This window comes from Netta rufina, assembly GCF_964035555.1.
Source record: "Netta rufina genome assembly, chromosome: 3".
NCBI lineage: Eukaryota > Metazoa > Chordata > Aves > Anseriformes > Anatidae > Netta > Netta rufina.
Genome location: NC_140125.1, coordinates 9,520,613 through 9,541,065, shown reverse-complemented (window position 1 = coordinate 9,541,065; position 20,453 = coordinate 9,520,613). Strand labels below are relative to the sequence as shown.

The window sequence follows — 20,453 nt, the reverse complement described above, 5'->3', positions numbered from 1 at the left end:
ACCACGCTGCTCCTCTATGGAGACTCCTCCGCCGGTCAGAAACTGCAGGTGGTGTTGCCGTGACTGGAAAATGAGGTTGAAATGAGCTGTGTGTTACTGGGACCTCTGGCAGAAGGGTCATTTGCTGGCTGACTGCTGGTTGACCATCAGTCTTGGTGTCTCTCACTTTGTCCCGTCATCTTCTGTCCTGTACCAGTCATTGAGAAACAGACAGGCTCAGCACTGCTAAAATTCTCTTATAATTGAATTGCATTTGGTATACGTTCCTTCCTTGCAGAAATATTGTCCAAAATATTAAGCTTTTGTAGGTCCCCCTATCTTTTTCTTGGTGTTGAAAAAAATTGTATCTCAGAGGGCTGTAACTCTGTGCTTTCTCTCTTGTTCATTGCTAACACACTTGGAAGTTGTGAAAACTTGCTTTTTCAAAGTAATTAAAGAAATCCAGGAACTGTGATACTGTGTTGAACAAAGAAAAAGGTGAAACTCATGACCTGAAAAGTAGTAGCTTTCGAGTGAATTTCCTACCAGTGCACTGCAGACATGTGACTTTGCTCTGTACTAATTTTTCAAATTCATTCATCAATAAGAACAATGTTTTTCATATTTAAGTTACGTATGAAAAAGTGGGTATTTTATTTTTTTTAATTTTTTTTTTGTTTTGTTTTTAAAAGCTTGATACATGTAGCGTTGGATCAAGGCACATACAAGACTAGCCAAAGGGCGTACAATGCACTTTGGTTTTTAGTTGAAGAAACAAATGATTATGGCAACAAAGAGTGGCTTGGGGTTTAAACATGAAAATAGCTTATAGTTCAGCAGGAAGGCAGAAAGAAACGATACCTTACAGATTGACCAAGGAATTTCTGGAAAACTGTGACAGTAATGGGCAGTATTCCTGACTGTAATGGCAGTATAGTTAACACATACCTATGTACTGTTTGAGTATACGCTTTTAAAATAGCTGTAAGCTCCAATTTTGTTTACCTTTGTGACTAGAATTTTTTATACCTTGCTTGCATTGCCTGTTTTTTGTCCTGCTTGTTTTTCTTACGAAACTCTCCTCTCAGCCCATTGCTGTTCCGGAGCAGTTGCCAAGCGTTTTCCCTGTGCCCTGCCCCTGCCTCCCAAATGCCTGTGACCATCCATCACTGTTTTCTCTGTAACAAGCAGACCGCTGGTGCTGATAACCAGAAATCTATCCCTAAAACCGTATCTACCCCGTGGTTTCTGGAGCCTAGTGCATTTTTATTTTATTTTTTTTTTGGAATTCCTTGTTAGAAATTTCGTTATGCTTTCTTCCAGGGGTCAATTCTTTCCTTACGCGTGTCAACAGTTTCAGTCTCATGCATGTAATTGATTTGATTATTTTCTTTTCAATTGGATTTCACCATTGTTGACATGGATATATCCAGACAGCTGATATTGCCCATTACTACACGCATTTTTGTTTATTGAATATTGTTGTGGTTTACAGATTTAATAGACCCAACATTTAAAGTTCTGTGAGTTTTTGCAACCACTGCTTGATCTTCTTGATTTGCCAGGTTTAACATTATTTTATTAATACCAAAGTGAAAAATGGCCTGTGCTTACACTTACAAGGATCTCAGATGAATGTTCTGACTGCTCAACACGGCAAGAAAATTCACTTTCACAGTCAACAAGTCATCTTACTCAGTAGAACACAAAAGTTAAATGGTCTGTAACTTCAATATTAGCAAGGAAAATACAGTACAAATTACTAAAAAATACTAAAATAGAGAATTGTGGTCAGGTATCCCCACTACATTAATCGCAGCAGTAGCCTGAAATTTGAAACTTTTAATAAAAAGTTCTTAAATATAAATTATATGGCAAATGTACAGTACATTGCTTTGTCAGTCTTTAATCCAGTGTTTTGCAGTAGAACAGCAACCGTTAAAGTCAGTCTTTTCTCGTTTATAAAACAAAAAACAAAAAGAACCCAAACCAAAACCAAACCAGTCTTTCACGTCCTTCAGTATCATGAGTGCGAATGATCTGAATCTGGAATACCACTGTCTCTGTAGCTCCTGTTACTACTGCTTTCACTGTGGCTGTTCTTGTAGAGGTTCATGCCGTTGGGCGGGAAGATGGTGTGTATTACAAACTCCTCCTTGGACACCTGGTCGTTGGTGATGGGTATCATCTGGAAAGAAGTCTCCCTGATTTCCAGGATGGAGTTGTCCTTCTTGGTTCCCGCTTCGGCGTAGTCATCCTTTCTCCTGCGTCCCTTGCTGTAGGCGCAGTTCCGGGAGAAGAGGGACCCGTTCCTGTGGACGTACCAGCACACCAGCGCCAGCAGCGCTATGGCCACCAGCGCCACCGCCCCGCCGATGATGGCGGCCAGGGGCAAGCTGGAGTTTTTGTAAGGCTCCTTCTCCTGCTCCCGGTTGAGGGTGGTGGTCGGGTTGTACATCTTGAGGGGCGCCGTCTCGGTCTCGATGCACTCGGGCGTTTCGTCGGAGAGATAGATGTTGCTGGTTTCCATGGGAACCATGCAGACGCGGTACGGCGACTCGGGCTCGAGCGCCGTCAGCAAGTAGTCGCTTCTGTCTCCGGTGACGATGGTTTCTGTTATAGATCCAAAGGCAGGGCTGTGGCCCATCTTGAGCCAGCTCAGTCTCAGAGCGGTCATCGGCAGCGCCACTTTCCAGGAGATGTGAATGGTCTCCGTGCTCACGGATTTCACGAATATCGTAATGACTTTGCGCACCGGGCTGGCTGTGGTTCTGTAGTTCTTGTTCAGGTTGGGAGCCTTCATCTCAGGCTGTCTGGTCACAGAAACCGGCCAGTGTCCCTGGGCCGGGTACAAGGTGTTTGGCACCGCAGTGGTGATTTGGATGGTGCTTATATCATCCTTACAGTCAAACAGTTCCGCGTTGAGGTCTTTGATAGCCATCCCACGGACTTTTTCCGGTGCCTGACACATCAGCCCACGCACGTTCACTTTCAAGGGTAAGGACTGCAGCCAGTCACGGACCCATTTCATTTTGCACCCACAGTGCCAAGGGTTGTTACGAAGGAAGAGTTGAGTTATGTTGTCCAGGTCATCAAAGACACCCTGAGGTAAATTGCTGAGATTGTTGTTGGACATATCTAGCCGGTACAACTGCCGTAAGTAAGAGAAAGCATTGGGTGGCACACGATTTATATGGTTTTCTTGAAGATAAAGTTTTCTTAGGTTTGTTCCTGGCAAATTTACTGGTGCGGCTGTGAGTGAATTGCGGACCAATGACAGTTCTGTAAGATTGACTAGATTCATGAAGACCTTGTCTCCTAATCCGTGGTTATTTAAAAGATTTCCGTCTAAAACAAGGCGTTTTAGATTTGTAAGGTCTTGGAGGGACAGCTCTGAAATCGTGGAAATACGATTATCATCCAAGCGTAGCTCTTCTATCGTTTTAGGCAAACCCCAGGGAATGGTGCTAAGGTGATTTCGAGAGAGAAAAAGAAGTCTGAGATAGATGTTGTCCCGGAAAGCTCCGTCCTCAATGCTAACAGCGGAAACCGAATTATCATCCAAATGCAGTTCTTCCAGATAGGGAATTTGTGAAAGTGAATCATAAGTAATGGTCCTTATGTTATTCTCCTGCAAATGCAGTTCTTTAACGTACTTAGGGAGGTTAGTGGGGAATTCATCTAGGCTGTTGTGGTATAAATATATTCTTTCCACCCTAAGCAAGTTCTTCAGTTCTGAAGGAATCCCAGCATTATTAATTTGATTGTTCTGAAGGAAGAGGGTAGTAGCATCCTCTGGGATTCCTGTAGGAATAGATGTCAAATCGCGATCATTACAATATATGAAACCCACATCACAGCGACATACTGAAGGGCATGGTTTGGCACTAACAGAATAAGGTGCCATGTCAAGTAACAGCCCTATTTTAGTCCAAATTAGGAAGATGCTCCAGGTTACACTAATCATGGTCAGGAATGATGAGATTTGTATACAGTTCTGATCTTCAACAATCTAAAAAAACCAAACAAACAAAATTATCCAGATCATCAGCGAAGAAACTCCAATGAAAATTCAACTTCAACATTACAGAAGACATCTGAAACACACACATGAAAATAAATTCAAGTTGGTAGACATTTTACTTTCTCTACATCAGTTATTATACTCTTTCTTTTACTAATTCAATTAATAAACTGTTCTGCCTGGTAATTTAAAGTAATACAATCAGGTATGTCTGATCTGTAAATAGCTGTTTAAGCAAGAAGGCTCCTTCTGAGGATTCCTCCACATTTCACATGTGGATTTTGTTCACAGATACCCTTATAAGTACAGAGCTGAAGTCAAACCAGAGTTCAAGTAAATCATTCTGTATCTGAAAGATAAGAATTCCTAAGCCAGCTAACTACCTAGGAGCCCTTATGTGAACTATAAAACCCTCACCAAACCCACGAGTTCAGTGGTAGCTATTCTGCAGGTTCAAGAAAGTCCTAATGGCACAGTATAAAATGCAGACAAGAGAGCAAAGACCAGCTAAAGAGCTTTCTTGATTTTTTTTTTTCGAGTGTTCAACATAATGTTGCATGTTTTACAAACACTGCAGCTTACTTTTCTTGTTTTTCAAGCTGGAATGTTTAGAAAGGTGAATATAACAATTGGTTTTGTAGGTTACAAACTGACATAGCTGTTAGAGCCGTGGCTTTCTACTTGACTGGATGGAATATTTCATTACATGCTTAATTTCATGTTTAAATATTTGTCATTCTCAAAAGTCTTCTTACTAAAGCAGTACACTAATAAGAGACTATTTGGCAGGTTTAACCACATTTTCACATCTTATTAGTTCAAACTGTGCAGGTAAGGACAATATAAATTAACTCTTGAGACTGAAATTGTGCTTTGCACTGGTTGTATGTTTGTACATTGAGCTCAGGTAATTAGCATTTTTATAGCTTTTAAGACAATATAATTCAATTACCATTGTAATTAGGGTTGTGAAAACTTTTATAAGATGACCTATGCATTAAGAGATGCCATGACCCTTTCCTTCTCTTGTGGGTTCATATATTAATTGAACTTTATTCTCCAAGGCACGAAAAGAAAAACAAATTAATATTGATCCTACCGTATTTAAAGGTAAGAGTAAATTTTGTGCTTGAGGATGTCCAGCAAACGCAATTTCTGTCTCACGAGCTGCTCTTACACTTTACTCCATGGAGCTGCTTCTCCCTTGGCTGCGTTTACTTGAGCGATCCTTCCGGCGGTGCGAGCCTCCTGGCACTACGCTCCGGGAGCAATCCAACAAAGATTTATCATGGTACATAAGCACACCAGGCCAGGGAGGAGAAAAGCTTCAACTTCCTTCTATTTTTGTCCTCATGTAAAGTCTGTGAAAGAAGGACAGCCTCTTTTGTTTGGTTTAACGCCTTTAACAGGAATTACTTTCTTTGTAACTCGTACCAACTCTTGTGTGTGGTGCAGTCGTCGGCGGTGACTTGAGCGCCGCGTGATGGAAACTATTCATTATGCTCAGGCTGGAATGGTGGTCGCCTCTTCAGGAGGTCAGCAGCGGGCTTTTATCTCTGTCCAGAATTATCCAAGGGTAAATTTTGTACAGTGGCTACATCCTGGTACATCCACGCCTTTTGGAGGGGACCATTTTCCAACTCTCACTTTTTATACACTTGCTCCGAATTTGTAATGCAGGAAAGAACTCCCCCTGCGCCGCGCGCTGACGGCAGGTGGCTCTGCCCTCAGCACGTCATGCAGGTCGGGTGGTTTTCTTCATGGAAAGACACAACAGTCTTCCTTCCTTCCCAGAGAACTCCCCTTTAAAGCTTTCCTTGAACTCTTACTTTCCTGTAAAGTAACAAACAGAAGAAATTGTAATTAATAACAAGTGGTGGTGGGCGCTAGTATTCAGAGTTGTGCTGCATCCCCATATAAATTATGCTGTTTATTAACTAGCACAGCTCGTTATACCAAAACGATGGTATTTCAACAAAAGTCAGAGACGTTCGGAAACATCTTTTGCTGTTTAGTCTCGTGCTGCTGCTGTTTTGCTGGAACAAATCCTTTCCCTCCTTCCAGTAGCAAATGAAGTCATCCTGCATTAATAGATGGTAACAAAATCTGTGTAAGTGATGTTTCCCACTGGAGGACAAATGGCAGTCCTGCCTCCTGGGAGGAGGCCAACGTGTTTGCTTGCTTTTTCTCCCTGGTAAACTGAGGCATATATCATCAGCCTCTCCTTGGCTTTAAATCTAAGATGAGTTAAACACCATTCAGTAGCTCTTGGAAGAAAGAGGAAAAGTTTTCACTCAAACAGAATTAGTATTTCATATCTGCAATCCAGTTCCTGAATTGTGAACTAGTCATCTGTGTCAGCTTTTTGACAACGGAGGTAATATGTGGGTTTTCTCCATGAAGTGTGCTCAGTATGCCAGGCTGTATGAACCTTTAAGCACTTGTATTTGTCGTTTTGCACAGTGGAATCACTATTTAGATTGGTGTTTTATTAATCTGATTTTTTCTCATTTCAAGAAAGAAAAATAATCTCGGCTCTTCCTATTTCTTGAGGCACTCTAATTATTTGGTCATTTTTGAATGGCAATATTTTAACTCAGGCTACTTCATAGCACTACTGCAGAAAGCATTCAGTGAGATACCCAGTCTCTGTTCCCTGAAAGCATGTAGGCACGATTTGTTTGAAATAGAAATGGTTAAGTCTGAAAAAAAAATAAAAAAATCCTTAACATTTACTTCCTTTTCCCTTTGGTGATTGCATGTAGTCCAGGGAACAATTGAGTGCAGGTCTCAGCACTGGAAAGCTATGAAGAAATAGCAGGATGAATAATAATGCTTGCTTAGCTCCCTTCATACAGGCATAGGTAGAGTTGCTTCTGTCCATCATAAAATAATAGACCTACACAAAAGCAGTCTCTGCTTTTAAAGTCTTTTGCGATTTGGAGCAGGTATCATGAAGTCCTCCTTTAGTAGATCCTGTAGCAACAGGAAATTTGCACTGACACAAACTGACTGACATAGATAAAATTATGCTCCTCTTCAATGTAAAAAGCTGACTATTCAACAAAAAAAAAAAAAAAAAGGCAAACCAAACCCACTTCTGAGATGGTAGTACTGTTCTCTGAGGAAATCGTGAAGCTTTAGCTCTTCTTATGCTGCTTTCATGCTTATCTGAGGGTTTCTGTTTTTTTTTCACCTCATTTCAGCAGTTTTGTAGTGACAATCGTTAGCTTAAAATGAGAGATGCACTGTAAGATTGGCAGAAATAAGTACTTTAACATATGCTTTATTTAAGGTAAAAACTCTGTGTGGCCACGTTTGGGATATAAGGGAATTCCTGTGTTGTAGGGCTTGGTTAACATATGCAGTCAGTAGAAAATGGAACAAAAAGGCTCCACATTCTTTGAGATTAAGCAGTGTCCGATTTCCTTGGTCTGTATTACTGAAGTGTTTGTGGAAACTTAAGTCCAGGATCTATTCCTAAAACTTGGAAATAAACACATGCTTAACAGCTGTATAAAAAATGATTTCTCTCAAGAACTAATGTGAAGTTGTGACAGAGGGTATTTTCTAGAAGTTAAATTATGAAGTAGGAACAAAAAGTTGTTGAGTAGGCCTTCGAAGGCTACAGTAACTTTTAAAAACTTATAAAAAAAAATAATTCTATGAATCGTTCTTTGGAACTTTTAGAGTTGTTAAGTAGGCTGTAAAAAAAAGCATGTTAGTATTGATCAAAAGAGAGTTTGTAGTATGCCTACACTACATACACATAAACATGAAAAAGTGCGTTTATTTTACCTTTCTAGCATATTAACTGTTTCTTCTTTGCTCCATTTGATAGTCATCCCTTCATTTATTGCCATTGTAATAGCAGTAATGTGTAGGATTAAAATGAAAGCACTAAAGCTCATTAGGGTCTTGGAATTTTTTTATCCGTGCTCTCAAAAATTACATAAAAACAAGGAAGAAAAATAAAAGCAGGTCTCTTTGGAGAAGACGACACTGTTTCAAAAATGTGGATTAAGACCATACCCCCCACTCCCTTTTCTAAACTTAGAATAGTTTTCTTCAGGTTCTGATTGTTTGATATCTTGCACTTCCCTTTTATATCTCAAGCCATAGCTGAAAACAATGTTTTTGCATATCAAAGGCTCCAGTGATCTGTCTACAGAGAAGAAGGGAATCCTGCTGCCATGCTCAAACTCTCCTCCTCTTGAGCTGTCTCTAAATATTCCCTGACACCCAGCCATTATAGCTGATCCTGCAGGATGAAAAGAGAAGTGACCCCCGCTGGGCCAGGCGCTGTGTCCAGGTCTCCGCGACATCAAATTAGGAGGCTTCATGGACACATGGCTTTGAAAGGAGGCGTTAATTTTGAGCAGAGCAGAAAAAGATGGATTTCAGAAAGCAGGTGCCAAAATTCATTATTTTTTTAAATGGGAAAAAAAATAAAAAAGACTTTTTTGGTAACAAGAGTAACGTTAGAACAACTGAACAGAGCTTTTATGCTTATCTTTATTCGGATTTGAATGTTTTCATGGACTTTGCTGGACTGCAGTGTTAAGTTACTTTTCCTGGGACACCGTGTAAGCAAGCACATTGCTACAGCTGGGGGATGCCCGAGACTTGTGCCTGCACTTATCGCTGGGCTGCAGCTACAGGGGGGGGGGATCTCATTTTAAAACGTGGAAGGTAATTTGCACTGTACGAGAAAACCCACCAAAGAGCACTGTATTTACTGTAACACGTGGTATCCAGCTGCGCCGCCTGACTTGCATGAGAGCTGCAGGGCGGAAAAAGAAAAAAGAAAAAAAAAAAAAAAAAAAAGGTTTGGTATGTTTGAAAAGCCAGGAGTTTACCTAAAAGCGGTGCCAAACAGATTTCTTCTTTCCAAGCTGTGATAAAACCTGAATAAAATCCAGACCTGGCGCACTTCGGGTCACACAGTGCTTACTTGAATTTCTACTCCACCTCTGCGGTCCCTGCCAGCAGCTCAGGGAGCTGCGAAAAGCAAGGGCTTATTTCTAACCACCAACCCCACAGGGCCAAGGGAGGCAACTTCTGTCCAGGCTTTTTAGGTTATAAAGGACAGAAGTAACATTGGAAGTATTAGGATACATGCATTCGACAAGCCTCAGTCAGTTTACCTCAGTGAGTGCTCTTACACTGCGGAATTACCTCCATGTTGGTTTCTACCCTGAAATGGAGCAGAAACACAACACGTTTTGTGCTCCCCGCCCTTCAAAACAGCGGTGAAGCCACCTATTCCCTGCACAGCCAGGTTACTTCCCAAAAGCCAGGGTTCCTCTCAAAAAGCTTCACAAACTTTTCAACGCCGCCTCCCCACCGCTAACCCGTACTTCACGCGCCGTGTTGTGTTTTTTAAAGCGTATGACTCGGAGTTAGTCGATCGTGACAGCAAAACGCTCTCTAAGCACCGCATCGAGGGGCTGAAATTTCCACGATTATCGTGTTTCAGGAAGGTGCCCCGCTCCTTTGTTCGGCGCTAGGCAAGCAGAAGGTCCCCTGGCTGCCTTCTGGGGGCTGGAGAACGCAGAGGTTTTCAGTGAAGTGCCGGTGAGCTCCCCGGGGCAGAGTCTGGTGAAATTTGCCTCTCCCCGCCTTGGAGATAGGTGTTACTTATTTTTTTGGCTCCCCCCCACCTTACGCAGTAGTTGCACATACATAATATTGCCTTTGGCCGGCTGGTTCTGCCGAACCCCCATGTCTTAAAAAAAATGCACGTTTCGGTGTGCTCTCTCTCCCTGGCTCAGAAATGGACGCTGGGCAGAAGTTTAACTCCACACCCAAGGGTCGCCGAGCCCCTGTCTGCCGCAGAGGGTGGAAATGAACCCGGAGTTGTTCAGTGGTCGTTCTCCAAAGTTCACTTCCAGCCGTATGCTGATGGTGCTCGCTCCGGGCCGTGCTGGGCTCGCTGCCTTAGTGCTCGCCTCGCCCCCTTTGGCCAGCGATGGCTGCTAGGTTTTCTCCCGAGAGGTGCTGCCGAGGTGAGCTGCCCTGCCTGCGCTTCAGCCGAGAGAACGGAGCACAAACGCTGCCATGCTTTCAAGGGGAAAATCATTTTTTCCCCCTCTGACAAATGCAGGTGGCATCATACCTGCTGTGGAGCTCCTGGCACAAACCGTTCGGCGTACAAAAAAATACCGCTCAAAGAGATACGGCTGTGGTAGATTCGTTTCTCTCCCCTCTCAAACCCTTGCCTCCTCGTTGGGATTTGCCCCGGGAACAGAAAACTTGGGGGCACCACGGAGGGGCCAGGTCGGCTGTTCCTGGCTGCACGACTCGGGAGGATGCCGGCTGCTCCCCAGGGCCCCCAGGACGCAGGACTCTCACGCTGGCAATCCCACAACCTCCCAATCCTACAAACTCCGTGCCGCCTCGTGCCTGGAGGCGATTAGGGAAGGCTGCAGGAGCAGCAGCCCCTTCGCACTGCCTGCAGACAAAGATGGCCAGCTACCAACCCAGGCCGCTCCCGAGAGCCGCGGCACCAAGTTTGCAAACTGCAGCCTCCGCTTCTGCTGCCTCCCCCCCGAGAGCTACGGGGTGCCGAGGGAAACCCCAAAGAAAACCCCAAAGCAAAATCCCCAGACGTGCACCTTTATTTCGTTCTGGCTGCAACACACGCACGCTTTTATTTCCGAAGATGAAAGCTCGCTGCGAGTTTACTACAGAGTTTTTTTGCCCACTGGGGGGTGGTACACGCTGCAAAAACTGTGCTTTAAGAGCCACAAGTCAGATGTTTTTTCGCTGCTGTCCAGTTTTCTCTGCTTTAATTACACCAAAAGTCTCCTGTTGAGAAAAACAGAGGCTGCCTCCGAAGGGGGAATTAAAAGAAAATAAAATAAATCACCCTTTCAGAGACTTTACAGACCCTTATTTCCCGTGCTGACCACACGAACAGCGGTATTTTTTCTGGTCACTCTCCGGTTAAAATGAAGTGGTTCAAATGTACCAAAAAAAAAAAAAGAGAAAATTAACATTTTAAATGTACACCGAGGCTCAGTCTCCGTTTCTGGTGTACAGGAGGAGCAGGGAAGGCAGGAAAAATAAATACAGCTTTTAGAAGCGATTAAACGTCGATGGAAAAATTGAAAAGCTCGACAGCAGCACAAATAGGACGATGAGAATAACCTCAGTATATTTTAGGCTAATTGGCCCCGTATAAACCCCGGCGTACCTTTTGTTTATGAAGTATTTGAAAACCGATCTGACACAGGGCTGCATTGTATGGTTTGGGAATAAATTAAAGGAAACTTGAGGGTATTTTAAGGGGGGGGGGGGAGGAAGGGAAGGGCACCGAAACCTCCGCTACGACCCGCTGCGTGGCATGGATGGCCAAGGGCAGCACACAGGGCTCCGTGTTTCGCAGCAGATCATTCCTCTCCCCGCACACCCACCCCAACGGACAGACGCGGTTTTTTTGCCCCTAATTCAGCATTTTTCACCCCAACTCCGAGCGCCGCTCATTAAGGGCGCCGCAGCCCCGGGCAGCCGAGGGCGCTCAGTTAATTGCTGCTCCCGTCTCTGCGGGCAGCGCCTTCCAGGGGAAGGGAGGGAAAAAAAAAAAAAAAATAATAAAAAAATCAAAATATCGGGGTCAAGATAATGAAAGGGTTTTTTTTAAAGTCGGGCAGCTCCCCGGCCTCGCCGTCCTCTGCTCCTTGGGGTTCCGGACCCGATGAGGACCGGGACTGGGACCGGGTTTGGGATCGGGACCGGGACTGTGATCGGGATTTGGGATCAGGACCAGCTTTGGGCTCGGGTTTGGGATCGGGACCGCGTGGGCGCCCCGCGGGCTGCAGCGCTTCGCCCAACTCCTGCCGCGCCTTGCCAGCAGCGCGGAGGGGAGGGGGGGGGGATGTGCAATAATTAATAATAATTAATAGAAATAATTACCACTCCAAGGAGCAGCCCTGCCCGCTGCCGCAGGACCGGCTCGGCGCACAGGCGAACTTGCAGGGATGGGGATGGGAAAACAAAAGGCTCCGGCCGGCCGCGATGGGGACGGGGGGTTTGGGGTTGGGGTTGGGGATTTTTGGGGAGGGGGTGAGGACGAGGAGGGCTGCGGGATAAGGCAGGGCAGGGCAGGGGGCTCCGGCCGCCAAGTTGCCGAGAAGTCCCCGGGGTCCCGCTCCCCGTTTCCCCCCGACCCCCCTCGGCACGTCGCAGCGCGTAGCCCCGCGCTTACCTGCGGGGCGAGTGGCGATTCCTAACGCGGCTTTCGGTGCATTTTTTTTTTTTTTTGGCTTGTCGTTTTGATTTTTTTAAGCAGGAGGAGCCGGAGGAATAGAGGGGGGGGGGGGGGTGGGCAGGGGCCGAGTTGCGGTGCGGGCGCCGCGATCCCAGCGCGGTGCCGCGGAGCTGCGCGGAGCCGGGCGCGCGCCCTCAAGTCGCGGCGGGGGCGGGGCCGCGCGTCACCGGCAGGGGCGGGGCTTAGGGGGGAGAAGGAGGGGGGGCGGGGCTTGGGGTGGGTGGGGGGCGGGGCTTGGGGTGTGGGGGGGGGGGTGGGCGCGGGGCCGTCGCTAGGGGGAGCAGCCGGCGGCGCCATGGCTGACGGGGGGGTTAAAGGAGAGGGGTTTGGTGTGTTAGGGGAAAATGGGAAATAAAATTAAAAAGTGCTAAAAAGCGTTTGTGTGTTTTCTAGCCCCCCCTTCCCCCCCGTGTGTCAGGGCGGGTGGGCTTGGCACTGGGGAAGGCTTTTGGAACAAAACCCGGCTGCAGGGCAGCCCATGAAGCGTCTTCCCCAGATACTCGTCCGTAAAGCCAAATCTCCCTCAATAAACGTCCATTTATTGGTAGCCCGGTAATTAGCACCCTCAGTAATTACCGACGAGGTGGGCTTCTCCGCACTCTACCTGTCAGCAGGGTCCCCACACCTGCTGGCACCAGGCCGAGCTCCCGGAGCTCCGTGTCCCTGAGGCCCACGGAAAGCCCCGGAAAGCGGCACTTTTCCTCCCAAAGTTTGGACATTGGACATCCGTCTGTTCGCCTTTCCTCAAAAGCAAACCGGGAGGAGTCCAGACTCACCCTTTTTAAAGAGGAGTTTTAATGGATTTGTTTGATACTGCTTGTCGTACGTGATATTTAGGTGTTTGAAGCGTTATATTTGAAACGCTCTATACGTTCCATATTTATTCAGAAGGTTTAAAAAAGAAATCCTGGATTGGTCTTCCTTGACAACAAGGGAAAGGGATTTATTTATTTATTGCTTTATCGCTTCAGTTCGAATCTTTCCCCAAAGACAGTAAAAACTAATAAGAAATTCACTTCGAGTTAAGGTACAGGGGTCTCTGTTGACAGTCCTGGCAGGGTGAGCTGTGCCCTAATCAGCTCAGGATGCAGTGCTGTATTGCTTATAAATTTTAATGTATATATAGCACATTTCACGCTTGTCCATTTGCGTACATATGCACATGTACTGCACAGACATAAGCGTACTCGGTGTGTTCGGTTGTGTGGGGTAGGACAATGGACTGGTGACAAAGGAAGACTTTTGAGATGCTCTGAATCACAAGTAGATCTTTTAACGGAGACCCCGTTAAGATTATAGCATCATTTTTCAAAAGTGTTGTGTATTTGGTGTTGCTCACGCCTCACTTAGTTGCATTAGTTACCTGATTGCGGTGCTATATTACTGTGCCGTATCACTAAACCTTAGCATATACCTGTGGGATATTCATAAAAGTTGTATACGGCGCTCATTCAGCTACCTTTTGGTACTGTTCCAAGTCTGGCCCAGAGCTTGTGGCAGCAGTTAGAAATTACAGTTAGTATTCCTGGAGAATTCCAATGGGCACATGAGAAATAATTAGATTTTACCAAGTCACAGCTGCTCCAGGGTACTAAAGGGTTTTTCATATGTTGTCACAAGCATATTTTTGAATGGGCCCTTTTATGTAAAATCCTTAAATATACTTCGTGAGAACATGGGTTGCTTTTAAAATCCTTTCCACAAAAAAATGTGTGTTGAGAGCTTGACCCTGTTCTCCATTTTCTTCTTAATCTATAGAAATTCAAGGCCTCTCAAATTTCAGGACGATTGAGGAACTCTGTTAATGCTGATGGGGTAGCTCATGGGTGGGGAATAAAAACATGCATATGTAACGCAGCGGTATCAAGCCTTAGCAATATAATGAGTTATTTTAATTGAATCCTGAAGGTAAAATAGTCTTTTCACCTATATTTTATATATAAAATTAATTAATGCTTGTGACATGGAGATGAAGAGCTTGTCAGACCTATAGGGAAATTACTGTTCGGAAAAAATGGTGATTTTGTTAACACTTACCAACCTGAGAGGGTTTGGAAGATGGCAGATGGGAAATCCAGAGTGCTTATGCTATACAATGTGTTTCCAGGAATGATAATGCAAGTTTATAACGCACACGTGTAAGGTGCTGTCAGGTCAAAGTGATAACGCTGCTGCTTGTTTGTTTTTCTGAGCACCCTGATGGCATGATAAGAGCCACAGTTCTGGGAGCTGCCCTTAGCCAAAGGTTGACCTGAAGGACTCTGGCTGTGACTCGACAGTGTTTTGGATCTCCTTTGTCCTACTGTAAATCAGGTTTTAGTCATAAATGTTTCTAGGCAAGACATTTATGAAACGTTAAGAAACCAAACACATTGACCGGGAAGCAAAATTGAATCAGAGATCAGTCATCCTTGCTGCAGAGGACAGCGAGCTGGCTTTGCGAGTGGAAACTGAACCGTTGCTGCTTTGAGCTCCTCAAGGACGGATTTCACTTAGATAATGCTGAGAGTAATAGTCTGATATTCAATGAAATACCCTGAAATGAGTGTTAGTGGTTTTTAGCTTTAGGCTTTTATCAGGTTGTATTGATTTTCTCAAAGCAGGCTGTCCCAAATCCAAGTTAGGCATTGCTTGATTTGTGGAGACGTCTAAGAAAAGGAAGCTCTATAATACATGAACTTTTGTCTGATATGTGTCCTATAAGAGTCTTTGTTATTGCCTACGTACAGGTTCTCAGCAAATGTGTATTACAGCTTGAATTAGCGCTTTTAAAAGATTTGAGTCATTTTAAAATCAGAATCCAGTTGTGGATTAATTCCTTCAAAAGTAAATGTCTGTCAAACTCAACTTTCAGCATTGTATGTGTACCTACAGTAACTGGTCAAAGTTGGGGCAACATTTCTGTATCGAATGCAACAAAAATGAGAATGTGATCGTGAAAGACGGTCCACAGGAGAGCTAAACAGATACAAAGGGTCTAAAACTAAATACTTGTTTCAAATTGGTTGGCTTCAAGAGTGCTGTTTTGTTGCTGTTGTTGTTGTTTTTTCTCCTAACAGGAATGTTTGAGAGAGAATAGTTGTAATTGTAATTATTCTTTCGTCTGACTTGAAGGGCCAGGAGATTAAACCACTGCACCTGTGTTTTCTGCCATTCCTCTCCCTTCTCTCCATGCTTTCTGCCTGTGCTTCTTTCCAGCGCTCCTCAGTAGCCCCAGGGAAAGCCCTGTCAACTCAGAAACACCCGTGATGCAACCACATTGCTATTTTTCCTAAGGCAAATAAACAGTTTTGCTTATCACATCATGTGCTATTGATAGCAAAATTAAGTAACTTAATGGGCTATATGAAATTGCAAAGTCTACAAGCAAGCTATTTATTTATTTTTTACTTACAGAATGCACAGAAATGGATAAAGAGAGCTGACTGGGTAAAGTTCATACCAGGAAAGTTTGTTCCTAATGCTTCAGACCGATTGCTTTCTATGTCTGGGAGGCAATTTCCTCTAAGTGTCAAACCATGAAGCCACCTTGACAAAGTTTTTAGGAGAAGCAGGAGCTAACTCTTTCAGGACTGTCTCTAGACTTTTTGCTTGCAAACTTGACAAAGTAAGTGATGCTGTCAAAACAGAACAGGCTTTCCATACATTTGACATGGCTTTGAAAGATCCCCACCAAATGTGAGCTAAAGGAAGGAAAGATAACAATCCCTCCAAACAACCTTGCAGACTTTAACTAGATTGTTAGTAATGTTTGCCATGCGTGAGAAGAATCCTGCAGAGGACAAAACAGCTATACTTCCCCGAGGGCATTTCTTACATTTGCAAATTTGAGTTTTTATGGGTAAGGCCTACAGTGAGCCAAACACAGTGGGAAATGCATTTTCATATGGATATGCCTGTAGTAGAGAAATACTCAAAACCAAAAGGCTAGATCTCCTGAAGTAGCAAAAATTTCTGGTGCTGTGCTCCATGCTGCTGGGCTTCTGGTGCTGTTTTGCTGTTGGTGTTCGTGACCTCCTTGCTACAAGGCAGACAACATCTGTTTGGTGAAAAATTCATGTTCTTGTTGGTTTCCTTGGGTCTAGCAGGTCTATCCGTCTGAAGTTTGAATTTGCTTTCTCCGCCGCCTGAAAATCTGAGCAGCTGTCAGAAGTTTTGGATGAAAAATCTGGGTGCTGGGAGTTAAATAACGAAATGTGAAAATGTTGTCCTAAGTGCACTTAGAACGCAAGGTGTCTTGAAGTGTTAGTTACGTAAGCATGACGAGTATTTGACTGAGGGTGATTTCACTTTGCAAAACGAAGACCAGTTCTCACATTAAACTTCGTGACTCAAAACGAGATTCGCTGAGACAAAGAAATATTTTCATGGAGGAGGTAATGTTCCCTTGGTGATGGATTTTGGGGTGGAATTTCCCCTCCTCTGAGCTCCAGGATTAAACAATACGTGTAGCTAAAAGAACAGTTGTGTTTTCATACACCGTTTTCATAAACTGTAATTCTTTACAGAGATATACTGAAAAGGTGAAAGTCACATTCTTTCTCACAAGTGTATTTTTAGGCCACCAAAATGGGTCTTCTCCTGGGCCTTTCTCCTTGTTTTGCTTTACCTCCTGATAAGCCCAGGGCTTTTGCTACATCTCTTCTCCTCACCGTTGTCTGTTGGCACCTTTCTGCTGTCCTTCTGTAAGCACCCTGCCCCTTGCAGCCTCCTCTCCTCCTCCTGCAGTGCCCACGAGCTTTGTTCTCTTCTACACAGCAAACCCACACAGGAGGCTTCACATTCCAGCTCTTTGTGCATCCATCTCCTGCCACGAGAAGCTGCCTCTTCTGAACCCTTCTCTCCCTCATTGTCCTTCTCCTCCAGCCCACATTTGCATGTTAAAGAGTTTCCTGTTTTATTCCCTTCTTTAAAGGTCTCAAACTAGCTGAGGAGAAGGTCTGATCTTCTAAAATTGCCGTGGCCAAGTTCTACACAGATCCATAACGTATTAGTTACCCAATTTGAATATTTAGGATCCTCTGCAACTTGAAGCAATCGCTTGGATATAGTGCTGCTGAAGGTGATGATCTGCTCTCTACACAAATTTTTTACTACCCCTCCTTCTGCATGCAAATCAAATCAAAGCATTAGCATGCCATTTCGGCCAAATGCACCGCCCTAGCTGCTTGTGTTGTTTGTCTGGTCTGTGTTACCATCCAGCAGCAAGCTGCAGGCTGTGCGTCCGCTGATTTGCTTGTGTAATACCTGGTTTGGAAATCGCAAAAGGCTGTGTGCCAGTGCTGAATACATGAATAACTCAAAAGTGTTTATTCTCAGGAAGGACTAAGTTTACATTGACTGAACAGATTTGTTTAGTTGTAAGTAGGGGGTGATCGTTCCGCCTTTGTCTATTCAGACGGAGAGGGCGTTTCAGAAATGGTTTTGCTTGACAGCAGCTAATGCTGTTGGCAGGATGTTGCAAATTGATACAGTGATTAAAAATAAGTTAAGGGGAATTTTAAAATTTCCCTGAACATGAAGAGTGCAGTTCAATTTGATGAGATTCAGGCTCGGGAAGAGGGTATACAGGCAGAAACTTTATCTCGGTTGCGAGTACAAGAGTGGCTTGTCTGAGAATCGCCTCCACCAGCACCATCTGCGTGAATCAGTGTGTGGAAGCTGGCTTGTCTTCAGCATCTGCTGGCTGCATGTACTGTGCAGAGCTCCTTGAAGCTAAACAGGGGAAAAAAAAAAAAAAAAAAAGGAGTTGTAAGGCATATGTGTATTCTACATTTACTTCTCCCACTTACACATCCCAGTTTTACCTTCTACTAGTGCGATTGCCTGGAATGTGTCTAGGAGGTGGAGGATATCTCCTTTCTGAGAGTTGGCCAGCTCTGTTTTCTTGGAGGTCCGTTCATGCTGAGGGTTTCCCTGAGGCTCTGGGGGCAATCCCCCTTTGGTTTTCACCCTGCTCAGGCTGGGGTGAGCGACTGGTACCACTGTGTGCAGACTGCCCTGCCAGGTGTCTGCCCAGAGCCCGCTGGTAAGTGGGGACAGCAGGAGAAAGACAGGATCAGGGAATTGCTTTGAGCAGGCGCTGTGCCTGTGTTATTTAGTCAGCATGCCTCGCCGCTGCTGAGGGTGACACTCCTTGAAGTGGTAAGAGGCTGAAGTTACGTGGGAAATGGGATCTGAAAGTCATTTTGAGCTTAGTATCTGGAGCGGCATTCCACTTTTTTTTTTTTCTCTTTTTTTTTTTTTTCTTGCTTAATCCATCTTTAATCTCTTTCCTCAAAGTTTTTGTTCTTTTGCCTTCTGTGGACACAAGCTAATTGCTGCTGCCAATCCCAAAGCCTCTGGGGAAATGTTGGGCATCCTGAAGAGAAGCAACCTGTAGAAGCCCATCAGAGACCTTCAGCTCTGTGACTGTGGAAAATGCAGGCATTTTGGCTGGGCTTAGGATGGAGGCAGCTGTGTGTGTGGCATCAGTGCCACAGGCTTGGTCTTCATTCCCTCTGGAGAGGAGATCGATGGCAGGTTAAGGACAGGCTGATGTCTGCCAACCCGGCGGGTAAAGCCTGCCCTACAGTCGGTGCAGTGTAAGCGATGCCCTGGCATAGAGGGGCCTGTGAGATGCACTCGTAGGGGGTTTGGCTTTGGTAAGCCAGACAGGATGTAAAACCTGAGTCTGAATCCATTTCTCATTCTCAGATATTTGAACAAAACTTGTAGGTGCAAAGCTCAGTTTTGTATGTAGCTGTGAATGCAAAAACTACTTGATGGTGTGACGGGACAAGTCGGACCTGTGATCTGAATCCAGTAGGGTATTTCCATGTTCCTAATTAAAGCACTGATTTACGTCTTTATAGGCAGGCAGACTTTGAGATAAAGCAGCAGGCTCACGTGTGAGAAATGTTTAATTTTGACTTACTAACAAAAAAAATCTTCATTCAAGTTGTAGAAAGAGATCAAGTCCCTGAATAAAGCTAGAGGAGTTCTTGACCCTAACAATGGTTCTTAACAATTGTGTTACTAACCCCAGCCCGGAGGCCTGGATTAGTGTGTTATTAATAGCTGTTGTACACCTGGGACATACCTCAGTATGGCTTTCGATAGGTTAAAAACAACAAAAAAACAGCAAAACAAGCAAGGAAACAAACAAACAAAAACAAAAGAAACAAAACAAAAACAAAAACAAGAAGAAAACCTACCACAAGATGCTTGTTAGAATAGGAAAATAGTTTTAACGCATAAAAAACTTCAAACCTTCTGCAAATAAAATGACCATGGTTTCCCCTGTGATAGAAAGCATATTTATTGGTAGTAACGCTGGAAACGTTTGCTTTCTGAGTTTTAAAGCCCTAAATCCAGCAGTTTGCCTTGCAAGTGCCTGCAGATGCAACACCCCAAATCCAAGCGAAGTTCAGGAAGAAGTGTTAACAGCTGCACTGGGAAATTACCTCTGTATTTAAATATGAACACATCTAAAAATAACTCCAGTGAGGAATGAAAACATTATTTGTTGCTGGCTTGCTAGCATTTGTCTTTATTTCTATTTGATGTTATTTTACATTATTGTCCGTGGATATAACAAAGCCTGTTTCATTTCTTCTTGATCATTTTTCCCCGGGGACGCAGAGAGAGACTGATTGCAGTTGTAAATTCTTTAGCGAGCAATCCGTGATTGCCACGGGTTGTGCAACCACAATCACTCCAGGCCTGTGCCGGGTCAGCGCTGCGCTCTGCGCACACAGCGGAGCCTGAATGCGTGCAGCAGAAGGGATTCAGGCTATTGGGTTCAGTTCCCTGATGCTCAGGGAACTTTTAAAACACGGGCTTTAACAACGCAGCCGAGCCATCAGAGTGGCTGGCTGCTACCACAGAGGGCAGCCCTGTCTCCTCTTTTGTGGCAGTGCTTGTGTTTGGCCAATCCTTCAGTTAGCTCGACAGCCAGAAGATCAGACTTCTCTCCCCCAAAACGAAGCATCTTCTGCTGGTGCTGCCTTTTGATCCAGCTGAGATGGAGCTGGACCCGTGCTGGTGTCTGTGCCAGTGCAGGAGCATCCCCTCCGGCCGCAGCGTGCTCGTCAGGTCGGGTGGGCCGCGCTGCGTCGTAACAAAGCCCTATCAGCACCGCAGGTAGGCCTCTCAGAAGGCCGAAAAGTCTCGTTTTAAGCCTCAGTGGGGGCTCTG

The 20,453-nt window shown here is 44.7% G+C and overlaps 2 protein-coding genes across 2 annotated transcripts in view; one reads left to right on the top strand and one right to left on the bottom strand.

The window, feature by feature from the left end:
• MACROD2 (mono-ADP ribosylhydrolase 2) overlaps nucleotides 1-20,453 on the top strand; it is an 856,291-nt gene that overhangs the window by 93,998 nt on the left and 741,840 nt on the right. The gene's annotated exons all lie outside the window — the stretch shown is intronic.
• Nucleotides 714-12,316, bottom strand: FLRT3 (fibronectin leucine rich transmembrane protein 3). Its single transcript, XM_084283937.1, has 3 exons — nucleotides 12,213-12,316; nucleotides 5,103-5,836; nucleotides 714-3,991 (listed from the first exon to the last, which is right to left on the bottom strand). Exon 3 carries the CDS (start codon nucleotides 3,944-3,946, stop codon nucleotides 2,003-2,005), a length of 1,944 nt encoding a protein of 647 aa, XP_084140063.1. The 5' UTR covers nucleotides 3,947-3,991; nucleotides 5,103-5,836; nucleotides 12,213-12,316; the 3' UTR covers nucleotides 714-2,002.

Bases quoted from the DNA above. Each gene is read 5' to 3' on its own strand.
- FLRT3 (XM_084283937.1), bottom strand. From the start codon at position 3,946: ATGATTAGTGTAACCTGGAGCATCTTCCTAATTTGGACTAAAATAGGG.